This window comes from Balearica regulorum, chromosome 3 (genome assembly GCF_011004875.1).
Source record: "Balearica regulorum gibbericeps isolate bBalReg1 chromosome 3, bBalReg1.pri, whole genome shotgun sequence".
NCBI classification, from domain to species: Eukaryota; Metazoa; Chordata; class Aves; order Gruiformes; family Gruidae; genus Balearica; species Balearica regulorum.
Window position 1 is genome coordinate 85715732 of NC_046186.1, and position 27074 is coordinate 85742805.

The 27074-nt window shown below is 37.2% G+C and overlaps 1 protein-coding gene across 7 annotated transcripts in view; it reads right to left on the reverse strand.

Moving 5' to 3' along the window:
* RGS7 (regulator of G protein signaling 7) overlaps window positions 1–27074 on the reverse strand; it is a 343507-nt gene that overhangs the window by 75980 nt on the left and 240453 nt on the right. For all 7 annotated transcript variants that reach the window (XM_075748785.1, XM_075748786.1, XM_075748791.1 and 4 more), the window contains exons 4-5: window positions 26721–26771; window positions 7963–8069 (exon numbers count right to left, since the gene is read on the reverse strand). In XM_075748785.1, coding sequence (XP_075604900.1) covers window positions 7963–8069; window positions 26721–26771 — 158 coding nt within the window. The remainder of the gene's footprint in view (window positions 1–7962; window positions 8070–26720; window positions 26772–27074) is intronic.

Below are 27074 nucleotides of genomic sequence, written 5' to 3' on the forward strand. Positions count from 1 at the left end.
GAGAAGTACATCTCATCAGCTCAAGCACTGCGACGTAGCCAGAGCTGGCTTCCAGCCAGCTGGCTCCCGGTGGGAACAAAGTTCAAGTCTGCCTGCAATAAGCTCTGCGAACATGCCCAAAATTAGTTTTGACATGAAGATAAGACTACAGGGCAAAGTACAGGAAAAAAAACCCAGGAAGAGAAATATTTACATTAGGTCAGACAGTTCAGGTTAGAGTCCTGATGAAATTCAGCACAGAATGCTTAAGGAATTACTGAGTTTTCATGTGGGTGAACTGTGTTTGTTTGTAGAAAACAAAAAAGCCTCACCAAACTAAAGAACAACTCCTAGTTCCTCAGCACTGTGAGCTATATTCATGTGTAAATATTATAATATTATGGCAAATTTTTTGCTCTGGTACTTCTCTTTTTTCTCTATCTCTAACTCTTTATAGTATCTAGTATCTAAGTGGCAAGAGTTATCAAAAGTATTGGACTTTCTGCATGACGTTTAAAGGGGTGTAGTTATACCTGGAAAAATATTCATTCAAGTAACCTTTAAAACATAGGCTGTTATTTTTTAAAATATCACATAAGGCAGAGAAGCCTCAGAAGACTACAGCAAGGGGAAGATCTACGTTTTTCAGAAAAGGTGAAAACCTGAAATTTTCTGTATTTTAATCTTTCTAGATCTAGTGTCTAGATTGAACAATTGTAATACACTGTCCACTTCTGAATCCTTAAAAGCTAAAGGTTACTAAAATTTTGATTTTTCAAAAACATGTTAGGTCACTGACAGTGTAAAGTCCTTACTAGATGAGAAATAAACAGTAGATGCTATGTATTTTGACCAAGGCAAAGTCCTACATTAGTTTCTTCACAGCAAGTAAAGAATTATGGTACCACCATAAGATATGTGCTCAAAAGCAGCTACAGCCACTAATGAAGTTGTATTCAAAGAGTAGATAGCTGTTATTTTTTCACTTTCAAAGCAGGAAATGGCATTGGTAGGTGCAGAGATAGGGAAAATTCTCCTAAAACAGGCACGAAAAATAGTAGTAAGGAACAGGATTAAAACTTAAGACACAAAGAAAGTTAAAAAAAAAAAAAATCAAGAAAAATCTTTTAAAAAAACTAGACACTGAAAATGAAACATGATAAAAAATATCAGTTTCTGATTAAAGGATTTTTGCAATGCTGTGAGTGTATGCAAAAAAATTCATCAACAATAAACTTGTGTGTAGTTAAAATGACTGATGTTTTCTCAGAGGTGTAGTCCACGTTTTCTTGCCTAATTGTTTGGTATTAACAGTCATAAAATTCTGATCTTAATCTACCTCGCCTTGTGTCATGCACACTGGATAAACTGGAATACCCCTTGATAAATTGTAGCAATAAAAATAAATCTCAAGCAGCATCACTCCTGGCTGAGAAAAGACCCAGGATGAAACCTCATCACAAGGGTCCCACGATAGTACAATTCAGTTATTAGAATGATACATTAAGATTTTGGGGAAATGTGTATCAAGGCCCCCTGTTCAGGCTGGCCCTTGAGAGCACCAGACAGCCTCTTGTCTCTGTCCGTTCTTCAGGGCCATGCTCTGAGTGCATCCCCACCGCCCCCGCTGCAGTCCTCCTCAGACTCAGCGCCTCACGGGCTCCTACCTGAGCAGAGATTTATCGTCCCAACTTCTGCAATCAGGTAAGTTAACACCGAGCTTGCACGAGGTCTCAGACAAAAATCTCTGTGACCTTTGACTCCAAAAACCTGATTTTCCTACAAATGGAGGCTGAAGTTTACTTTGTCCCTTAGATGTTACAGACCTCAAGTAATCACATCACATGTGACTATAATGCATGTGCTGAATTTACATCTTTCCACTTCTGTTTCAAAAGCCTCCACGCAATTTCACAGTCTAGATATTTAATAATCCCTTAGAAGAATTTGCTAGAGAGGTTTTCCATGAAGACTGAGGGAAGACATGCCTTGTTCAACTAGGAAAGATTAGGAAGTAAGAAGAGTCTGGTAAGAAGAGTCTGATAAGAATATCCTTGATCTCACAGAATGAGGTCAGGAATGAGAATAGGAGGTGTGTGCAAAGGAGAAAGCTGCCTGCTCTCATCTGATCTATTAAAAAACTCCCACAGCAATGCAAGGAGGCTCTGCCCACGTAATGGCCTTCTCTGTACCCGGACTATGCAAACAAAGCTTGGCTTTACAATTTGTTACAACTCATATATCCCAAGTACACTGTAGAAGAATTATAACATCCCTTGCAATATCACATATTCCTATAGCACAAATGTACAATCTATGTGCCTTGGTTCATGATCTAGAAACCCTGCATAAGCAAAGATTTTCTCCAGGAGGGCTGTGGACGTGGTATAACATGTTGTACCTTGACACTACCCTTTTCAAAGAGAAGATTACAAAATATCAAGGTTTTTTTGTGAAATGTAGAAAACCCGAAGGAATTATCATACTTAAGAATTTTACTTTTCATCAAAAGGAAATGCGAAGCAGTTTGTCATGAACAAGTATTAAACAGGGAACATTTGTCATTTTGCCATGACATCCCACTTACAGCCGGAAGGAAGGTGGGTGGTAGAACGGTTTGGGGAAAGTCAAGTACTGTTTATCAGTCCAGGCAGAAATAATGCTGCCAGTTTTTATCAGCATACTTTTAAGGCACTTTGTTTTATTGTATCTGTAATTTGAATAAGCAGCCAGTACAAGTCAGCAGCTCGAGAAATAAGGCTTACCTAGCACTGCACATGCGATCGTAGAGCCATTTAAGCATTCAGAACAAACCAGGCTGTTACAAGATCTTTATGCCATTGATGGAAAACTGGTTTTGCACACACAAATACATACCGGTTCTCTCTCATTACAGAATGATACCATTAGCTAAACCTAACCACAGAAATCCATAATCCTCCTGTTAATAAAGTCAGATGAAACAAAATCTTGTAATACAGTATATTTTCCACACTAAAAGAAATTGGCAGCAGCAGCTTCTATACGTTGTGAGCAATCCTGTGATAAAACAAATAGATCTGTTTTGGCCCTATCATAAAATTAATCAATAATAATATGTGAGCTAATAAAACAGCCACTTGTAAAAATCAGTGTTGCCCATCAGCTTTTATAGAACATGATTATTTCTATGCATTGAACTGCATTCCTGAGGAGGGAAATCACTAAGCATCTTTCAGCTACCCCTTGTTGATAGTAATAAGAAAAGAACTGTTGTTTCTGAAGCTATTCTACTCCATGAAATTTTTTAAAATCTAATTACTGGAATGAGGGAGGAATATTCAAATCACTCATAAACCTTCCTTTGCATATTACTGCTATTCTTCTCACAGGCACCACAGAGTCTTTATAAACAGCAGCAATCAAGTCTTTGGTAAAAAATAGTTATACACAATCTCAAGTGCCTTGCATGATGGATGGCAGAATTCACAGGCATTCAGTTTTACATTCACTGCAGTTGGCCCAAATGATCTGGTAAAGGAAAACAGTAAGATTGCAGGTCTAGCACTGTCAAGCTCATAGAGGAAGAATGCCAGCAAGAAGTGCTTCATGGTTAGCTCAGAATTATTTAAAAGAGTTTGAGGAATTTGGAAACAATAAACATTTTGTCTCTGTGACTCCTCTTTGCTAATCTGGAAGGGGGATGAGAACAGAAAGCAGAGGGTGGGGGGGGGAAGTGTGTCTGAGTAGGGAGTTAAAAAAGAAAAAGAGGCATTGATAGGGCAGTCAGAAAGACACATGGATTTGATTTATTTTTTTCCCTCTTTGAAACCTAAAGAGGAACTGTATATGCTGAGCCTGAGCTGAAGAGACAATGAATTAGTCCTTGGACCTGCAATTGCCAAAGAAAATCTGCCAAATGGTGGATAAGATAACCACCTTCTTTTTTACTTCTAAAATCTGGCTTCCAATAAAATGCTTACCTCAAGGCACGGTAGATGGTCCAGCAAGGCTGTGGAGAGTGGCTGGAGAGCTGTGACGTTCAGCCACAGCCTCAGTGTTCAGAATGGCCAGAGGCTGGCCCAGGACCGAGCCAAGAGGTAGCTCGCTGAGCAGGGCTGACTCAAAGAGATGCGGGAAGCAATGTAATTCCACCTGAGACACAAGGATCCACAACACTTCACGCTCTACACTATTTTGCAGCAAAGATATTCCAAGATCCTTCCAGTGTATTCTATTCTCAATTTCAGCATGGGAAAACAAGGCCAGAAAGGTTAAATACATTTCTCAAGAAAGTGTTGCCAGTGGTAGAAGAGGAGAAAACATCACAGATGAATTCTTCATCTTGCCAAAATCCATGAGTCTTGCTGCTATCTTCACCAGACTCATGCTTTCACAAGAAACTCTTCCCATTTTCACACATTTTCCTCAGCTATTTACGCCTTCCATCTTAAAAGTTACAAAACAACATCAGAACCTAAACTTCATCTCTGAAAATTAATTTATGTTACATCACAAATTAATCTCATCAAAAAATGGGAGCCTGATTATCACTAGCCTCAAGTATCCTAGGAGTTTGTTTAAAGACGAAGTATATTAAGAAACTTTATTTTTCACTATGAACATTGAGACACTTAGTATGCACATATAACTTGTAGAAGAACTCAACCTATCTTTCCTGGGATACTATTATAGGAGTTTATGAGCTGAGAGGGCAAGTCAGGCATTCCTCACCAGAATGGACATATTATCACTTGTGTGGACACGGATGAAAAGTCTCAGTGAGTAATCCCTGGCCCCAGGAATACCTGCTTTCTAAAGTGCACCTTGCTTTTCTTATTTGGGCCCCTCAAACCTATTTCCTCTCAGGTAGAAGAGGGTGGTCAGCAGTTATTCAGATCTTTCTTTGGCCCAAGGCTTAAATTAGCAGGAAAAGGCAATGCAGTTGTTCAGGATGGTTCAGAAAGTATCATCATCCCTGAATTTTCTGCTTTGCCTTGTTGAGACTAATAAATTTCCTCTCTGAGTGAGGCAATTAATATTTAGATCTATCCCCTCTGAATTAAATTGTTATCACAGAAACTAACCTAATTACACTTGAGTAGGTCAAAGAATGATCTGGAATTTTTTTTTTTAATTTTTATTTTTATTTCTAAGGCCATTTTATTTAAAAAAACAGATATAACTGCAATTTTACAGCCCTCCTGATGGCAAGAGTAATAACTGAAAAAGTAAAATTTTGCCTCTAAAAGGGCATTTGCACAAATGAAGTACAATCTCCACTGCTTTTAGCTTTTTCTATACAACAGAAGGTTGTTTAAAACAAACTGGAAGTATTTTTATTGTCAGGAGGGAAGGCGTTACCCTTTGGAAAACAAAAAATTAAGTGCATGGAGAACTTTATTGTAGCTAGCCAGTTTTTTGTAGGTCAGGTCTTTGTACTGTGGATAGAGATTTCTCTGCAGGGATGCCTTCTGAACTTTTCAGTGCTGGCAGGTGCATGGTTTTCTCTTTCTGTTAAAATATCCAGAAATTTGTGAATCCTCTACAGTATTCAGGGGGTGCTATTTCCAAAGCACCTGAACAACTATGCTGTGTAAAATTTACACTTTTACTGTCAAACTTTCCTCCCCATTGAGTATGTTGTCTTCATTTTTCAATTTAACAGCTTCATTAACAGATTTTATATTAGCCTTATTTTGGTGGGGAACATGGAATTGTAATGACATAAATTTTGCCGGTACAACTCCAGTTAAAAGTATGACACCACTATAAATGTTTTGTAATGCTATACATTAACAGATAAATTGCATTGTTCTAACATTGTTAGCACTGGAATACCAATGCAAAAGACACCACAGAGTAGCAAACCACCAAAATACAGCAGATATATACTGAGCAACACTTGAGGAAATTATCTTATTTCATATGCATATGGCAAATAAGCGCCAAATCCTTCACTTATGTGTGTTATCAACTGATATCATTTTACAGTCTAACCCTCGCTTGAAGCTTCATGTCCAAAGAGGCAGGCTCTAGACATCTCTGAGGAAAGCCCATGGCAGAGTAGCTGCAGTACTCAGTCATTCACAGTGCAGCTAATTCTGATCTATACTTTCCTTCCGTTGAATTATCATGCTAGCAGAGGTGCTCCTTTCCCATGTTTGAGATAGCGGCAGGCCAGCAGCTGTGCAGAATTCAACGACCAGCACTCCTATAAATAAGTTGTATTCTCTGCAAAATGAAGTCCTCAGATATTTTGTCCTTCTGTCTGCTGCTTATGCAGAGACAAGCCAAGAACTGGACCCTCAACCACTCCATGATTTCTTTCTACTTTTTGCTTACCTCATAATCACACCATTACTTTCTCTCAGCAGTAAGCCCCTTCACCCATGTGCCATCCCTCTCTTTACACTGAACACTGAGGAGGATGAAGCACCATGGAAAGGAAACCTTTTCCTTCAGATCCACTCTCCAGGATCAAACGTACCTGTGGATGTGGGGGAGGGGGCTTGGAGTGACTGCTCTTTGTATTACCCATATGTACATGTAACTTACTGTCCTGCTGAAGAACAGGGTTTTTGCCCTGTATGACCCACAGGATCTACATATGAAAAATATTATAATATTGTATGTGTGTATGCAATAATCATTCTCTTTCTTGCCAGACTGTGCTGTACATATTTATTTGCATTCACTCCATGATTTTGTTTTAGACCATATATTATGATCCTTTCTTTTCCCTTATGTGGGTCTATAGAACTCAAGCCAAAATATTAATGAAAGTATTGTACAGCAATTAATCTAATACAATGCTTGAGACTATGATTGGTCTCCAATGTATCACAGTTCTCTTCTGAAGTTTAAAGACCACAGTCTCAGGGTTTTTTTATTCTTGATGGCTTGTTCAAACAATGTTTAAGACAAAGCTTAAATATCTTGAAGACAATAGATTTTGTTCTACCAGATATTATTTTTCTGTGAGTATTTAACACAGTTAGAACTAACAGAGCAGGATTACCAAACTATGGTATTCATGTCATCAATTTCATAGTGATAATCATCATATCATTGCAAAGCAACAAATACCTAGGGAAGATCTTGGAGCAGCTGTTGGTGATCCCTACCAGGAAGACCACCTAATAGGAAGAGCAATACAGAACACAACCACCATTGTCAAAGATGACACATGGCAAGCAAAGTTAATTCCTTTTCTAGAATACATAATCGGATACTGTGTAATTGTATTTGTTTCAAGCCATACATGGTATTGTTCTGCAAACTTCTAGCTTGCTATTCATTATTAGCAAAGCAACATTCCAGCTCCCTAAGCCCTTAGTTTGAAATGTAATATAATAAAATACAACTACGTAGGTATCTGAATAATATACATGTAGGTATTGGTATAGGTATACATATACATACATATATATCCTTCCATCTTGTTGTGAAGCATATACATGTTTGTTGTATGCAGTGGGACTAACAGATCAATGTAGAAATGTGTCTGCACTTGTTTGAAAAATATACACTACTTCAATACTACTCTGTTACCAATAAGGAAACCCTCACATAAGAAAGAATATAAATATTACCCTCCATTTTTTATCAGATTTCTGTTATAGCCTTAATAAGTAAGATACTTGCCCCTTTCCAAATTAAGACCATGTTAAGAATAAGATAATAATAATGTCAATAAGATAATTTCATTTCCTTTACTATATTTCCAGAATACAAGATTAATTTATTTCATGAGAAATAGTTCCACAATTAGAATTATCACACTTTTCCCAGGGATCAAAATGGTCACTATCATCTTAACACTCTGCTTACTTAAATTCTAAATAAAATCCTCCTATCATTTTTTAATTTAGGGGGAATTGCCACTATTTACCAGGTTAGATAAGAGACAAAGGATGGTTAAAATTTGCTATGAACCTTTGTGTAAGGTCTTTAATATGAGCTTCCACTTGTACAAGTCAAGAACATATTGAAAACACTTACCTGGAATCGATAAAAAGTGCCATCATCCTTTAGTGTTAGAACATGGTCTGAGATTGGAAAGAAATAGCCATGTGCTGCCATCAGTGTTCCCAAATGTAGAGCTTCCACTGTTTGAAGAACAAAAGAAAGATGAATTAAAAAACCAAAACCAAAACCAAAACCAAAAACAAAAACAAAAACAAACTTCTTTGCAGCAGTTTAGTTTTCTTGTTCAGATTCATCTTATCTCCTGCAGATAACCACTTGACTCTCAGTCAAGGTCCTGCCATCATGAAAGCTCTGTCTTTTTCTATGTAATATAGTGATGCAATCAAAAAAAAACCCCTTTACTCTCCTTAACAAATGGCTATTAGATGTCCCATTTGTAGCTGCAGTTCCACTACTTACATCAGCATTATCAGGTAGCTACCACAATGTTCACTCACTTGTTTTGAAGCTGAAAACAGCTATCATTTTTACCCTGATGGTGCAGCCTGCTTTTTCTCTTCAGAACAGTTTCAGATTACATGATGTTAAAATAGTTGATTCCAATTGCATGATATCTTCTTCACTAGCTTTATCAGAACTACAGTAAAGGAAAGAGATTTCCTTAAAAGTTTCTTATTACTCAAATAACAAAGGATTACAGTATGGTTGAGGCTGGAAGGGACCTCTGGATGTCATCTGATCCAACCCCCTGCTCAAGCAGGGACACCTACAGCCAGTTGTCCAGATGACCTTTGAATATCTCCAAGGAGGGAGACTCCACAGCCTTTCTGGACAACCTGTGCTAGTGCTCGGTCACCCTCACAGTAAAAAAGTTTCCCAATGTTCAGGGGAACTTCTTGTGTTTCTGTTCGTGCCCACTGACTCTGGTCCTGTCACTGGGCACCACTGAGAAGAGCCCGACTACAACTTCTTTACACCCTTCCACCATGTATTTATACACATAGATGAGCATCCACCTGAGCATTCTCTTCTCCAGACTGAACAGCATCTTTTCTCAAAGGAGAGATGCTCAAGGCCCTTAGTCATCTTCATGGCCCTCTGTTCAACTCTCTCCAGCGTGTACATGTCTCTCGTAGTAAGGAGTCCAGACACACACAGGATGAATTTAATTCACTTTAATGAACAAAACCATAATATGCAATAGTCAGGTTTATATGTACTTTTGTATTTGAATCACTGTCCGGTATCAGTCCTTGCAGTCTCTTACTTAGTATTGTCATGATTTGGCTGACGAGAACACAATGTTGTAGGAAGAGAACAGCATTAGTTAGACTCATGCTCTTCTTGCAGTATTTAAGTCTTACTATCTCTTTAAACACATTTTCTACCAACCTTGTAACAACTCCAGTGTATAGCCCTAAAATACCTGCACATCAAATTAATGTAATTCCATCTATTGTTGTTGTTCACTTATTTCAAGCCACTAAATTCTACTATCCCTTAGATCAGAAATTTTGAGGCAACGCTTTCTGTAGTGAGTCAGTTGCTGAGGTTCTTTTCATTTTGGTTCACTCCATCTACCTTTTAATTTTATCAAGCTTTTCTTTGTTCCTCACACTGTAACTTATTGCCAAAAAACTTTATTTTTGTAGGTATTATGTATCTTCATGGAATGAGAGAAAAACAAAGGAAGAAATGTGCTGACAGTTTTTAAGAGAAAGGATTTCTCAGATAAGGGTGACAGGGCTTGCCAGGGAGCTCTGACGCAGATGAGACCGCATTCTCTTCAGATTTAGCAGAAATTAAATATGCCCCAGATTTGTTTCATGTTCTTCCTGGATTCTAAATTGCAATATTTTTCAAGAGCAGAAGGAGCTCACATTATTCTCTTTTACCCAGCAATTTTTAGACCACATCGGGACTATTATGTCCAGTTGGGAATAATATGTCCACTCCAATACAAGACAGACATCAACAAACTTGAGTGAGTCAAGTGAAGGGTCACCAGATAGCCTCACTGGAAAGGCATAATTCAAATCACAGTTAACTGTCAATGCGTAAAAACTGCAGCCAGAGACATCATGCAAAAAATCTGAGGGAGACAAAGCTCATGGAGGTGTAACTGGTAGCAGAGAGTAGACTTCAGCTTCCTCTGTGCTTGACTGCTTGTTTTGGAGACACCATTTATCTGAACCTAAGTTCCAGGTATACTTCCTAGCAGTGCTGCCGTTGAAAAGTGCAACAGCATATTCAAGAAACAAATTTACCCAAACCACTGTTTTAATGTTTCATAGCTAAAAAAAAGGACAGTGTTGTGAGTTGTAAGAGCTAAAGGAAAAGAAATGCCTCAGGTGAAAGACTTTATGAGCCTGTTGCATTTCAACAGGATATGAAATATTTTATACAAATTCAAAATGTTGCTGTGGGTGTAGTTTTGATTCTTAATGTGTATGCTATCGCTGGGTTAAAAACTCAGAAAAAGCTTAAAATTCCATGGTTCACTCTGCTGTTGAACTTTATTTAGCTGAGTGGGTGAAGTGAACAACACATGTACACAGATTGATTACCAATCAGTTTTGTGAGAAGTAATATTGCCCAGCCATCTGCTGTGCCATTATAAGGAGAGTGATCTTGATGGATTAAATGCTAGTCACTTTTAATATACTATGTTATACAAGAGAGTCAGACATTTTCAATGCTTTGGGACAAAGCAAACCTGGTGAAAACTAAAGAATGAAAAATATACCCTGGTTGTTGAGTTTTTGTTTTATTTTCTTTTTAAACATAGTGAAGTTTTCTCCTTATAGTAATAACTATTGTATGGATTGATGATAGTTCACTCGCCTGAAATTGCAGGTTATGGTAATGTCACTGGAACAAGTTGTTTCTTATGATAACATGCACAGGAGGGGATTAAAAAGGATAGATGTTCCTTGGTTTGCTCTGGAATAATCGTATTTCCGTGCTTTGAAACGCCTTAAAGCATATGTTTTCAGAGATTAGTGTCGATTCCACATTTTCTTATGCATCTCAGGGCTTCGAGTGATGTGGTCTCTATATTTATGTTTACTCTGAAGTCCGTAAAACACTTTATAGTATCATGCCATTATAGTTACTGTCTCGCAACATCTGAAGTGGCTTGCACTAATCTCTGAGGGACTGAGTAAAGGAAAGAAGGGTGTTTCCCAATTCTACTCCACTTTAAAATGGTGTTTTTCAGAGTCTGTTTTATGTTCTTTTGTGCAGCTCAGTCCTGGAGAAAGATCTCCCACAAGGAATGTGGCTTGGGGCATTTTGTGTCCTTAAGATTGCTGTATGATGTAAGTGACAGTGAAAAATCCAAACTTGCAAGTTTTTCATATACTTTTCGATACAAAAAAAGGTCAAACGAATGAAAATCTCCCTTTCCATCAAACAATAAAGTGTTTTTTATTCTGGGTTATTTGTCTAATCTAAAATCCATCACAGTACTGAAGAGCATTGCTAAGCCGCACGGCTGCCTGGAAAAAGAATTAATGAGTCAGAACTTCACAAGCACACATTCTTTTTAAGTGTCGAATGCCAAGACATTATCACTTACTTTCACCTCACTCCTGCTGTCATTTCATTGCCAGTGTGAACACAAGCTGCAAAGGATTAACTTTAACTTAAAGTAATAAAATACAACCTGGTTCTCACGCTCACACAAAGCGTAGGAGAGACTCACTCTTTGGGCCTGACTATGGCAGTTAAAGAGGGGAAAATAAAACAGCTAGAAAAGTTCTTGAACACCCACGTCACTACAAACCTCTCTCTTTTGTCCATATGAAGGATTGAATTTGCAAAGGGAGCAGCACTCAGAGTCATTTCAGGTAAGGTTAGTTAGTGAATGAAGAGGCACTATTTACCCAAACACAGTTAAAATGAGATTTATGCTTGATTCCAAGATACCCAGCACGACTGAGTTATCTGTCACCACCACAGCTTACCTAAGTAGGTAGGATTTTGCTTGCGCTGTGTGCTAGGCAGTGGCTGCTGATGCCGTCAGCAGGCCAGAGGCATCGGTAGGAACATCGCTCAGCAGGTAAGGGGGAAAACCTACCACAGATGTGCCATGAATCCTCGCCTGCCGCTGTGTCCACCCTTACAGTCTGAGCTGATCTCTATCACAGGGTGTCACTTACAGATATATCCCAAGTCTAGAGACAATGATGTATACCTGAAACATCGACTACTTTGTTCATAAAAAACATCCGGCAAACTGGGGACATGTTAGCAGTCTTGCCTTATGTGCTCACAGGATGTGGGTGAATTGGGACTGACCTAAATGTCTGACACAGCCCTGGAAAAGATTTTATCCAGACAAGATCAACAGAAGTCATGCCACCATGAAAGACTGACTGAAAGGGGAAGCTGACCTACAGTTTCTTGAAAGAAAAAAGACAAAGCAAGAGACCCTTCTTCACTCACAGGAGAAGAAAGCAAACAAAAAACAAAACCAAAAAAAAAAAAGGGAAGAAAGGAGTTCTCAAATGGGAGAAAAAAAAAAAAGTTAGTCCTTGAAAGAGAAGTTGCATTTCACTTCTAGCAATACACAAACCCTCCTCTTGAAATCTTTTAAAGCATTGTCTGTTAAATGTTTTATGTGATTGTTTCCCACTGGATTTCAGCTGATTCACACACTAACTAGATCTTGGCTTTTATTCTCTTAATAAAATTGTATCTCAAAAGGCAGACCTCTGAGACTTTGAAATCTAATAACTGGAGGTGAGCACCATAGCTTTTGTCTTGACAAAAAAAAAAAAAAAAAGAGTTGCACCTTGAAGTCTCCTGAGGCAGACAAATGGGGAGTGAGGTGCTGGCATTGAGCAGTGCTATAACTTCACCTCTGAAATATGTGTTTGTGGTGTCTGTTTGGCATACTGGTGGAAACGTGCAGCTACACAGGGTGGGAAAAATCCGTACAAGCTGCAAGCATCAAGTCGATTTAACTACCAGGGAAAACAGAACACAGCACAATTTGGTCACTAGATAACCAGTTCATTCAGCATGCAGTGATGAAAAGTGGCCTGAATATGTTTCAAATTGCTTTTAGTTTCCCTATCATGTCTCTCCTCATTTTTTTTTTTTAAAGTACCTACCAATATCACACTGGCAATCAGGCCTTCCAATGGTGGAATTTAGTTCCGTACCCACAAACCCAAGTCAGCATTTATAAAATATTTCTTCTATTTTCACTATTACTACTCTTGAATTTTTCTATTTTCAATTTTTCAGAAATTCACAAGCTTTTTCCTATTTTGTTACTGAGGTCTCTTGTCTCTTTAAACTGAGATGATAGAAGGATGAAATCCAGACTCCTTTGAAGTATGGGTTTCCTGTTTTTCCTACTGGCATTTCCTCTGAAACTGCAACTTTTTAGTCTGAGCTTTGATTCCCATGCTTCTTCAGGGCAAAATACAGAAAATCAAAACTTGTGTGTCTTGTTTTCCCTAATGACAGTCTGAACTTCTCTTCATAACATATTTCCTAACACTTCACTCATTCCCCCCTCCAGTGTGAAACTCTATGCTAATATATAAAGTCATATGTGCACCCTTTCAAGCAAACCTGCTAAAGACAAAATTTTTAAAAAAATTACTGCAAATACTATACTTTTGAAAATTCTCTCAGATGTAATGTTGTTCCACAATTTCAAGCATTCACAGAAGACCCAAAATATTGGACACAGACTACTTCTACTTAGTAATAGCATTATTATGCTATTATTTCAGCTTTACTTGTGTACTGCTTGCCAGTTGCAGCTAGTACAGCAGATCTGCCTACTTTCTTCTCCAGTGGCTGGGTCTGCAAATGTGTGATCAAATTGTTTGGCTGCAAACATTCCGTGGGGGAGAATGTGATATATTCTTCACGGCATATGACACCCAAGAATTTTTGCAAGCGAGTGTCAGCCAGGAAATGTATTTTCTGCCATGGTACCCTCAGATGTGGTGCCCTGTATGATGACATGCTTCCCTGGCCACAGCACAGTTTCACCGCTTCTCCTTCTTTTTCACGCTCAAGGCAAGGCACGGCTAGCCACCCACCGACGTTCCTCTCGGTCAGCTGTGTTTGGACATCAGAGGCACAGAAGGAGTTATGACAGCGCACCCCAAAAATGTGGCGCTGCCACAGCCAGGTCTATGCCTGGGGTGGGATTTCAAAGAAGGAGACCTGTGCTTAAAGCTCAGCAGATCCAGGGCATATGAATAACTGGTGCGGTTGATGCACCACTTGGTTTTGTGACCAGGAAATAGCAAGAGTGGGTGTGGGCTTTTTCAGAGCACAAAATTTTTGCTCCTGAAGGAACTGAAGATAATATTGTTGAATCAGAGGGATGTCAGCTAATGCGGAGTTTCTGAAGTTGGGTGAGGGTAAGCTATAGGTACCACTAAACTCTTGCTATGATTTCTGCTGGTTAAGATGAATCATGACACTTTTTTAGTCTCTAAGTATGTTTTGATATCAATTGCTTCTACATCAACCATTAATATTGTATCATTGTCATGCATTGCTATCATAATTACAGAACACCCACTTATGACCAGGCAGTTCAGATAACACAAAGAACATGCAGCAGCTAGAAAAATAAGTGCCTCTTTCACTGCTCTCAATACAGTAAAGAAGAGTACAATTCTCTTTATAACAATTTTCCTATCTTCAGCAAACCGAGAGCATAAAATGCTGAAAATAATGTATTTCTTTCAATGGGAAGGATGCTGTGCTTTTAAAGTCCAGCAGGAGTTAAAAGATTTATAAGGAAATTGGTGTCATTGAGACACGCATCAGGGAAAAATACCTCAGGTAACAACAAAGAGCGTGTGGGTAGCTTTCCAGAGAATAACATAGGAATGCGAATCCCCATGTGATCAGATACAGTTTTCTGGGATATATATACACAAAAAACCAAGGTACTTATTACAAACAGGATCACTTTGAGATATCATCCATTATTTATAATTCATTTCTTTGACTGGCAAGAAAAATATATTTCACCGTCCACATAAAAATGAAGGATGAGACAGTAAACTTTCCAGACGTTGCAAAACTCCATTTTATGCCATCAGATGTTCCTATTGTCATAGCTCCCCCCGCCCCGCCCCAGCACACTTCTCCCCATTGCACAGGATTTACACAGATAATTGTAGAGAACTGTCGGTTCAGCCAGACAAACTCTAGTAAAAATACAGAAATACTGAGAGATACGAACTAGCAAAAATAGCTCAATGAAAACTCTTTCACAAGGGCGCTTTTTTTTTTCCCCATAAAAAGAGAGGTCTCAGTGAATGACCTATTTCTTCTCTAGTGGCAAAATCTAAATATTGAAGGAAGAGATAGCAGTGATGACACCACCAGCAGCAAAAACTATCAAAGGCTTATAAATAAATCGAAAAAATTAACAAAAGCATCTAGCTGGGTCAACATAATGGTCACTCTGTGTTTTAAGGCAAGTCAAATATTAAATTGCTGAACTGTTAGCCATAGTGTGCAATTTATCATTTAAATCACCCTCAGTGCTAAAGGAAAAAAAGCTGGAAAATGTGTCCTCAGTTTTTAGAAAGATATCCAGGGGAAACCTGGGGAAAAGAAGATGAATACAACAGATGCCCATACAGATAACATAATAGGAACTATAAAAAAGAATGAATGAAAATAAAGATAAATGTGACAGTAAAGGAAGACTCAACACTACTTTTGTTGGTGAATGCAACGTCTCACAACTTTGTGAGTGTTCCTATTGAAATTACTGAACATATAAAGTCATGAAAATCTGGTTAATGTATTATCTTGGATTTCCAGAGGGCTCTTGGCATGATTCCCCCAAATGTTTTCTAAAGGAATTGAGCAGATCTGGGACAGAAAGTCATGGAAAAAGCAATAGGTAGAAAGAGGGGAACAAAGGTCATGCACAGTAGATCAGTTATCACACCAAAGGGGGATAACCACTGTGGCTGTGTTCAGTAGATCCTGCACTGTGCTGTATCATCCTAAATTATCTACAGAAGTGTATGACTGATGATGTAACAAAACTTGCTGAAAGTGTATCATTACTGAGGTAAGTAAAAAGTGCATTGTGAGGAGATGTGGAAGGACTTCAGGGTACTATTCACTAGACAATACAACAGCCGGTGGAATTGAATTTTGATAAGTGCTAAACATTCCACATATGAACCCTCCCTCCACATGTTCACATGCCCCGTAACTGCAAGTTAGCTGCTGCTGCTCAAGAAAACTACAATTCCTGTATATGATTATGTGAAAATGTTCGGTCAAATCTCAAACAGAACATAATGAATTATTAGGAAAGAAATAGAAAACAAACCAGAAGACATTGGTAGTATGCAGCATAGCACACCCACATCATAAATTCTGAGAAGAGTTCTGGTTATTTAATCTCAAATTATATATATATGTAGTCATTTAGTCTCAAACTAAATATATATATATTAAAAAACACAGGAAGGAGGATAAGAATTGTAAGAGATCTATGAAGGCTTCCATACAACAAGACATATCACAAATCAGAAAGCAGACCTTGGGAGAGAGCCATTATAGCAGTCTATAAAGCCATGATTAGCCAGGAGAAGGTAAATGAATGAGGAATAACCATTTGCTACTTTTCAGAACCCAGGAACTTGGAGTCAACCAATGTGATTATCAAGCAGACCCTTCAAAGCAAAAAAAAATAATACATCTATAATACTTGATCAACTTGTGTTACATCTTGTCATGGGGTGTTGTAAAAGCAATGGAAGAAAGGTCATTCAGCAACTATTAAACAAGACACTGGAAACACCTGCAGGTCAGGGTATTCCCTAAGGTTCATATTGTCAGGAGCTGGACAGACAAAGCAAGGGACCACTACACCACCTTTCTCCTACGGTGCAAGTCTCTTCCTAAGCATTTGTGACTTACCACTGCCAGAAACAGCTCGTGGTCCAGATGGTCTGACTGCAGCTCTGTCTGTCTTATATTCTTACTGAGGTTGTACAAAATGCACTTAATTGCTAGTATTTTGGAGTGTGCATTGGATATAAACTTATTTGCATTGCTACCTATGTTTTTTCTTGCTGTACAGAAGATTTTTGGCTTGCTAATTAAAAAACCCCAAACCTACAACTAACCACTGTCATGCTTAAATGTCCTCAGTGTGTAGAGTCTCTTTTAATATCAAATTTGAAATCACAGTATACTTATTGCTTAATTGCTCTTCCTGGACATAGTTTTAGCATGTCAGAATATCTTCTAAATGTACTGTGCAGAAACTTAAATACACTTTTTCACTTTTAATTTATTCTCAGTCAGCCATCATTACTATGGTAAAAGTTACTGTGGATAGTTGAATCACTTCTGATCTGTTTCTTGCAGGCGTAAGTTTTCGTCTGCTTCAGATTAAAATGAACTTTAAACCCTTTGGAATTTACAGTTGAAACTCTCTAGACAGTTGCCTGTACATTTAATTTTATTATGCAGTTATAGTGGCGGTCACTATTACTACAATTCCTGTCGGGCTTAGCTGTGCAATTTCAAATCCCCATCCCAAAGTTCCTCAAACCAGCCTACTTGAAAATATCCTCAAATTAGGTGACAAATATATGAAGCTACCTCAAGAAATAACAGTTTTCATTTATGTTATAAAGAAAAAAAGCAACCATTTATTATTCCTCTGAAAGATCTTAACCAAAACATTTAAACTTTATTTATCCCACAGTTACTATGATATAGTAGTTGCTTATGATATTTTTTCTTTGTTTATTTCATGCTAGTGATTACATTTGAAAATTAAATAATTCCACAATTTCAAGATGCAGATATTCTTTGTAACCTTTCTAATAAGCTTAAAAGCTATCAAAAGGGGTTTTTTTCCAGTTTATCTAAGGTATTACCTTAAAGTAGACAGTAATTAAGAAGCAAACTTTCAAAAGCAAGTGTAAATTACTTATTATAATTTCTCCATACCTTTTTATGGTTTGGATTTCTTATAATTAATTTGAGCTTCAACTTTAGTGAGAACAGTAATTTTTTTAACACCTATAAAAATTAGACTCTATTGTCACTAGATATTTTATGCATTGTGGATCCAAGTGTTTCAAAGCCAAATGAGGTCTTGCAGCTACAAAACCACAGTAGACATGGCTCTTGTCACCCACCCTGCCACACAAACAGTGAAAATCCTGAAAATTTTTGAAATTTGAGTAGGAGACTGAATGTAATCAGTGAAATTAGAAGAAAGGAGAAATATTAGGAGGACAAACTGAATATCTGAATTGAGAAGAACATGTGAATTAGATCCAAACAGCAGCTGTAAGCAAATGAGAACCAGAGGATATTCTATGCAGTAAAATTGGGGAATGAGCCCTGGAGATAAAAAAGAGGAGAGAGGAGAGGAAAAAAGAGAAGGGAATATTGAAAAATGAGAGAGCACCTAGGAAATATTAATCTGTCCAACGTGAAATAGTAAGCAATGTCCTTTGTGTAGTAAACTAGAGCATCCAGCAGTTCAATTAATCTCAAACCATCACTATGCTCCTGTGTGGACAGGAGTATTTTTCCACATATGCTATGGGAAAACAGAAAACCCTCTTAAGGTCAATTAGTAAGAAAATCTCGAAAAGGCCTTACATTAACCTTCCAGTCATCAAATACTACATACAACATGTAAATATAAAAAAATATATAAATTGTTTACTTGACTACAAATAGCTGCAGCAGCTGTTGGCAAGAAGAAATGGGATTTCGGCTACTTTTATTCAATTATGTTGTCCAGATTTAAAATCTCACTTCCACCTACTTGCACTTTCCATTACTATATAACACAGTTCTCCGGGAAACAAAGAAGCAGAAAGCTAATGAAGTCTCTAGACAATTATTTAGCTGCTTTTAATTAATTATGCCAGCATGAATTGGGAATTAGTAAATGTTCTTCCTCTGAAATGGCAAAAACTTGGTACAATCCCAAAGGTTCAGAAGGAGGGTGTCAAACAGTAAGAAAAGCACAAAAATTCCTAGTAAAATTCCTTTAGCAAAAATGAGATCAAATATTTTATTAGGAAGCGCATTATAATTTAATTTATGCAATTAATTAATGAGCTTATTTCTAAAAGTTATCAGAGTTCTCCCTAAAAAAGCATATATTTTCTATGATTCTTCAGTTGTACTTTTGTCCTTAGCTAAGTTAAGTGAATAAATGTATGTTTTATTGTTATTAAGAAAGACAGTAACATAATAGTCTCTGACCATGCTGAATAATCAAAAAGTGGCAGCTACTTGCATGGAGAGTTACAACGCAAGCAGACCAGATGGGGAACATAATATTTTTCAATCAGCAGGATTTGGTATCCCAAATGTGTTATTTTGAAAATCTGATGCATCAGTAGGAAGTTAATATTGGCCTTATATACATTTGCCTTACGCTGAGATAATGGTTCATGGAACCATTATTCTGAGCAATGGTATCAGGGAAAAGAAATTGGTACAACACCAGGAAGGACATATCTAGTTTAGGAACAAGAGTTCCTTAGTAGAACAGTACAGAGAATTTTCAGTGAAAACGAAGGAACAAAAATCACCCAATTTGGGATCCAGTTCTAAAAACTGATTATAAAGCTTTCCAGACTTTATAAATCATTGAGGAACAGCCAGTATCAGCTTTTAATTGCTCATCTTATATCTAGCTTTATGATGAAGTTGTCTACTTCGAGGTAACTTCATGAGTAAAGATTTCAATTGTATAATTTAGATTTCATATAGCCTAATTTGTTCTGTGACAGAAAGGATGAAATACATTCCTTCAATTGGTGCAACAGAGTATCTGAAGTTCTTTCTAGTTAAATTACTTGAGAGTAACGCTTACCGATTGTTCAGCTTCCACTATCTGGATCTGGTAATAGTTCTAGTATTAACTTTTTATCTGACTAGGCTTCTTCAGACTTACTTTTCTAATCAGTATTTTGTATTCTATTCAGTACTTCTTTCTTACTCTTCACTCAATAAGACCGTCAAAGACCTCAGTGAAATAAAGCCCATACTGCCTACTGAATTCTAAAGAAAATGTTGATTGTTGGTTTATTTCAATTTTTAATACCTAACTGGGTATCAGACACTTTTTATAAACTAGCTTTTGGATTTTAGCCTGAGATAGACCTTAAAAGCCATGCTAAAACTAATGCTATTTTAAAAGACATCTAGTTAAGTCCAGTTTCTTTTGGAGTTAATGAGAAAACCTCTAGCCTTCTGCAGGGTTGGAATTTCACCTTTAATGATTAAAACAGAGGAAGGAGTGGATGTCATGTGAAGGTATTACACTTACCGCTGAAAATAATTCCAAGTAGAATGTGGAGACTTTAATATTAAGCGCATGAATTATTTCTTATTAAAAATAAATAGCTTTGAAGACATCACCATGGAATCAGGACTAGTATTAAGAAAAATCAAATTTAAAAACTCAGTTGAAGGTTTGTTTTTAACAAAAAGTAAACAAACATTAATAGAGTTCTGTTTTATATAGGAAACGTGTATGCACACAAGTTATAGTCAAATCATAGAATGATTTGGGTTGGAAGGGACCTTAAAGATCATCTAGTCCCAACCCCCCTGCCATGGGCAGGGACACCCTCCACTAGACCACGTTGCTCAAAGCCCAATTAGAACCAAGAGAGATCTATTTTGAATTAGTATGCTATTGACAATAGCAAACAAGTTGGTCACAGAAACAATATTACAGAACGTGTATATTTTGTTGTACCAACAGCAGTAATAATTTCATTCTTATTATTATAGAGCAAATTATACTAGAAGGTGGCAAATTCCATACTTGCGATCTTTACTCATTACTCCAATATGGACATGCATTTATAAATGAAACAGATACAATTCATTAATACTTTATAAGTAATTCAAAAGTTTATTAAATTAATGATAAATAGGATTAGGTATCTAGACTACACCTATTTTATACCTGGCTAATATAATCTATTATATTGATAAACATCTTAAGATAGTATCTTCACTGTTTGTGAAGTGGTTTCTAAAGGGATTTTCAGAGTTTACAATGTTGTATTATGCATAAATTCTGCTATCTACAAGCATGGTGTATTAATTACTAGAATGAAAAAACATAAATTATTTTATATAGTGTCTTTTAAAACAATGTCACCTTAAGGCAATCAGGGGGGAGGAATTTTATTTAGACATGTTTAGTATGATGAAACCGGTTGTGATAGTTTGACATATCTGCCTATGTAAAGGAAGTGATTTGTTGCTGATACCATGAACTCTTTGCATCTCCACCAGTCACAAACTCCATTTCTTCCCTCCAAGTGTAAAAAACTGTTCATTTTTAACCAGCTGCCACACTACATATCAGAACAAACAACTGCTTCTTGAAAGGAAATTGGAAATGAGCACTGATGTAGCCTACCACCTACCTGCAAGCAAGAAAAAAAACTGGCCAACCTAGGAAGATGTCAATCACCTTCAAGAGTGGCTGCATGGAAAGGAGGCTGCTCAAGCAGTACGGGTACATATATAGAGTGAAAGCTCACCCCAGGCTGGCCCTGCTGCTCCCTCTGCTCTTGGGAGAGACTCCTAACACATGCGGTCTACGCAGGGTAACCGATTACACCAAACTGGAAAAAGATTCAGTGGAAAAACATGAAATCCATTAAATCTGATTTATCCCATCACAATTGAATTACAGGCAATATACCTCTGGTCACCTTTTCAAAAAATCTGTCTAAAGGCTTTGGGCAAATAAAATAACCCCTGCACATGAACATTTACCATTGCAGTCCTGAAACCACAGCAGTAGCTAGAAGCCCACTGATTGCCACACACAGGTAAGCTTGTGGAGAAGTGCTACACATAACTAAAGGAAAACTGACTCATACATCTTTATTTTGCTTGAGTATCACAACATTAATACTATTGGTACTGAAGCAATGTCTGTAAATTTGGATATTTTCTATTCCCAAGCAGGATTTGAGTATTACTTTCTGTTCATCTGAAATTAATGTGATTATTCCATTTAAATGTTACAGAACCTGACAAGCTCAGATCAAATTCACCCAGTAGAAGAAAGTTAGAAAGTTATTTACACTAGACTTGACAAAGGTTCATGAGGTTTGCGTCATCGAACAAAATGTGCCCAAGGTTCTGTTAGACATATGAAAAAAGTGAGTGTCTCAGCATTTCTGGGTTCCTAGTATGAGAGTTATGGTACATGTGCAGGCCATCTAAATTATCAGCTTTTTTTTTTTTTAGTTAAGCTGATACATGGGATGCACTCTACTCTTGCTGTATTTCCACAAGTTTTGATTAATGCAAAGACCGCAAACATAAGCATGACCTTTCCATTCCCTTCTTTCTTCCTTTTCATAAGAGGCTCTTATCTCCGTTAGCAAACTCTGGAAGAACCTCTCTTTGCTTGCAGCTGTCTGGTGCCGTCTCCCAAATGGCAATCATTTAGAACATCTCATCTGGCTCCTGCTCTTTGCTGCTACCTCACTGCGTATGTATGGGGAAAGGGGCAGGAGTAACTCAGAGCTGACCAGTTTTTCAAGTACGGTTTCATAAAATCAAATGAAAAAACTCATATCTTTCTTCTAAGTCTTTAGAGCAAGTACTGTGTATTATCATGGTCCTTATTACTACAGCAGCTGCTGGAGAGAGATTTTACTATGAAGCAAAGGAGGGAAAGGTGGAAGAAACACAAACAGATGTTGTGCTACTGAGTCCTCCTTTTTTATTGCACTGGATCAGTGACCACAGTTTACACAGCTGCCGGTGGGCATCCAGTTACAAATTAGCTACACCAGTTAAATGAAAAGACTATTAATGGCAAGAACTGAAGCTGAAAAATCACAGGAGGTGTCTATTTCAAGGTACAGTCTTGTTTTATAATTTACAAAGTTTGATTTAGTCATATATATTTGGCTTTAGTCCAAGTGCAGCAGCAAACTCCTTCCACAGACTGCCCAAAAGAGCTGGACCAAGGCAATCCGAACGCAAAAGCTGCACATTCTGGAGGTGACCACAGTGCTGTGGCTCTGCTAGGGTAGCCATCCAATAATGAAATGCTTTCAGCCAAATTCAATTGGCTTTACAGATATGAGTAAATCAAATAAGCAACATTCAGGAGTAAAAGTACAGTAAAGGAACAAGGGGATGATGGCTAAACATATTATCAGCTCTTTCTGAGCCACCTAGATAGAAATTCTTTGTGGGTTGACTTAAGGATGAAATGCGTGTTTGCGTATAACACACATTTCATTATGAAAATACTTGAAAACTGACACTGAGTTTTCTCCTTAAAGAGACAACTGCATGATTTACCATTAGCATGCTGGAATTCTAGGCAATAGGGAAATAAAGTGTCTGCCCAAAGGGCATAAAAGAAATCAGTGCAAGAACCAAGTACAGAATTAATCCTTTGGCAATTTCAGCTGACACCTTTAAATCAGCTCATCTACCCATTTTGTTCTGTTTTTTCCCCTAAGGATTAAAAAGACTTCAGTCTCTAGTGTGGTCAGTCTGGTACATTTCACGGCATTAATTATCACTTTAAAAAAGAAAAACACAATGTAGAAAAGCAGAGTAGATTTTCCACATTAAGAGTAATTGGCACCATCAGTGAAGAGTCAGCACTTACCCTGTAATGGTCAATTCAACAAACACATGTCTAAGTGCCAAACCGCAAGCCCTTACAATTCTGTAAACTCAGTTAATTGCTTCATTTCAGGTTGAGATCAGGCTTATTTTTATGACTGAATTAAACTTCCACATTAAAAATAACTCAGATGATTTCTGTTCCTTAAAATTTTACAGATGAGCTGTAGGCTGAAACACAAACAGTTTTTAAGTACATATTGAAAAGCAAACAATATAACAGCAACTGTATGTTGCGCATAGCTATTCTAGGCACAAGGGCTACTCTGGTCCACTGAAATAACTTCAAATCTGGTACAATTTAGCAGAATCCACCCATCATCTCTAGTTTATTTTCTTGACGGAGATTTACTGCAGCAAGCCAAAATCTTTCAAATCTTCCACAGAAAATTATTTTCCATTTATGAAAAATGTGCAGAGTTTCTTTGACTGGCAATTTATACTTGTAACTATTTTTTACTTGAAATTGCTGTTTCCAGATAATAGCTTTACACTTATTAACACAGTGAAAGCAAATGTTGCTGCCAGGCCTTCTGCCTTTTGTTCTCCCACTATCCATAAAGCAGCCTTCTTCATTCCCACAAAGGAAAAAATTGCACTACAAAATGTGACTTTTTTTTTTTTTAATGTATGGTAGTGCCACTTCCTTCTTACTAGTTATTTGTTTTACTAAAGAACAAGTTGATTGAAGGAGTTAGATGTTTTCACCCTGGAGAACAGAAGGCTCAGGGGGGACCTCATCACAGTTTTCCAGTACTTAAAGGGTGACTGCGAAGAGGATGGAGGCTCGCTCTTCACAAGGAGCCACATGGAGAGGACAAGGGACAGTGGGTACAAGTTGCACCAGGAGAGGTTTCATCTCAGTATAAGAAAGAAATTTTTTACACTGAGAACAATCAATCTCTGGAATAACCTCCCCAGGGACATGGTGAAGGTGCAAGTGCACAGAGTGCTACATATTTTTATCTAGGCTCCCTTTCCCACGAAAGGTTGGAGTAGATGATCTTTCAAGGTTCCTTCCAACCTGGGCTGTTCTATGATTCTGTGAATCTAACTGTCTACTTACCCCTTAATTCACAATTTGCATGCCTTGCTCACATGAGTAGTTCACAACGCTGGTAGATGAGGTATGCAAATAGTCCTTAATTTTTTCTGGACAGAGTAGTATATACTCTTAAAATATGTGAGCCAAGGTCTACTTTATGTCGGTCTTACAGGTATGTTGCTGATATTAGAATTAGACGGAGATGATAACTTTCAGTCCAGACACAAGCATTATTTATTTCTGCATCTCAAAACTGCATAGCTTCACAAGAGCTTTGTAACAGGACCTTATGGGGGAGACAGTCATAGTACAACCCTGACACACTGGTGAAAAGTAGACAGAAGATACTGGAAATCCAAATTATGGTGACAACAATTCACAGAAATTTAGGCATTTTCCCTAGAAATTCTAGATTGCCTTGCCTAGAACTGGAGCAAAAAGTCACACACTGATTTTACAAAACAATATTTTCAGAAGTTTTGTCATGTGAATAGCTCTTGCTCACCATCTGTCAGGTTCATTGCTGTCTGGCAATTCTGAGCACTACCAAAGGGCAGCATTTAGGGCAATTGGCTTTCTGAAGATTTGCATCCAGCCAGCTCCAGATAGCTGACTTTGGACTAGGACTGACACACATAAGACGTTTTTGTCATTGTGGATAGTTTTTTCCACCCATGCAATCTAAAAGGGTAAAACCCAGCATAAATTAAATTACTGTGGTGTTCTGGTTACAAATGTTAGTAGTTTGTGTGTTTGTTTAATTTTAATTGGATATCAGCACAGGACACTATGTTTTCAATTTAATTTAAGGTTTCTTCTATTTCAGATTTCATAACAACCGGATAATCTGAATGACAGCCTATCCCAGTATTGCAGTTCTGGTTTGACAAATAAAAGTTAAGCTTCCATATCAAATAAACATAGAATGGTAATCTTTCAAACTCTGATAAATATAGACAGGTGAGTGCTTTGTACCTGACAACTGAAAAATAGAATATCACACATACATCTCTTGCAACCTCCACTTTATCTTCAGGAAGCAAACATATGACACTCTGTGTAAAGTTACATAAAACTGGAAGCAATTAGCAATTTCTTTCATGCAACATATCAATAAGTTGTGAACTGGCTACTTCCAAATATCAAATTATGTATTATAATGTTCCTCATCATTCAAGTCACAATTTGAAACACAGCGATTTTGTTTTTTTCTGGAATTCCACAACGATCATACTTTCATTTCTAATATGACAGAAAACCACATTTTTTAAAATTAAAAAAAATGATATTCCATTCCCAAAAGTCTGAAATGGAGAGAGGAAAAATTAAGTATTTTTGATGATGCTTTAAAGAAGGAAGATTATCTTTCCCCTAAACAAAATATAATAGGAACTTCCACAGAATATTTTAGTTCTGCCATTTCTACTAGAAATCATTCCTTTCCGGAAAATTTCAGATCATGTAACAAGATTCCTGTAAATCAGGGAAATAAATACCAGTTACACACCAAACTGTGTTTGCTGCTGGCCACACAAGAAACCTGTGGCAGAGTTTGGAACCAAAGTTACACTTCCACATTCCAAATCAGCTGATTGAGCAATGAACCGTTCTTCCTCGCTGCACTGATTTTATTTACAGTTCACTTTCTGTTTAAGATGATGTAAAAGTGTCCAAATTTAAGAATAGAAATGCAGCTCTCAGTAACAGTACAAGAGTGTATTTTATTAATTCTATTTATTTTTTATATATTGAAAAATTGTGTTAAGAAGACAGCACGTGTTTAAAAAACTATTTAGCATGACACTGAGTAAATTTCTCATGGAGTAGAACTTAAACTCATTTTCTACTAATTAAAGTGGCTATCATTTTCATTCTTGATCATCAGCTTGTTTCCTGGTACCTGCTGCAATAAAATGAATAACCAAAATCCTCAGATTCTTAGTAAAGGTTTTTAAAGTTTGATGCTCTCTATTTTGCTATTGAAATTATACTGGTCAAAAGCTGCCTGGCCACCCCCACTGCAACAGAAGACAAAATCATGTCCAATCATTCAAAAAGACAAACTAAAATTTTCAGACAAGAAAGAAAGAGAAATTACCTGGGTCTTCTATAGATAAGTTCTTCGTTAACCATTGAACAATGTCTGAACCTAGGAACAAAACAATAGGCATTTTTAGCTTCATAATTTTTCTCTTCCTATTCTTCAGTTCTCTAGGCCAATCAATATTGTTCTACCATTTAAAAGAGAACTATATTTTTTTGCTGTTTGTCTAGAAAAAATAGACCATTCTAATTCTTTTTAGTTTCTTTTTTTGTAATTTTCTTTTACTACTTACTTATTTAAGCCAAGACTCATGAAATGTAATAGAAGTACATTAAGGGTATGATAATAACCTGCATTTCAAAAAATACATTACTGCAACATTTACATAGAAAAACAAATGCTTTATTA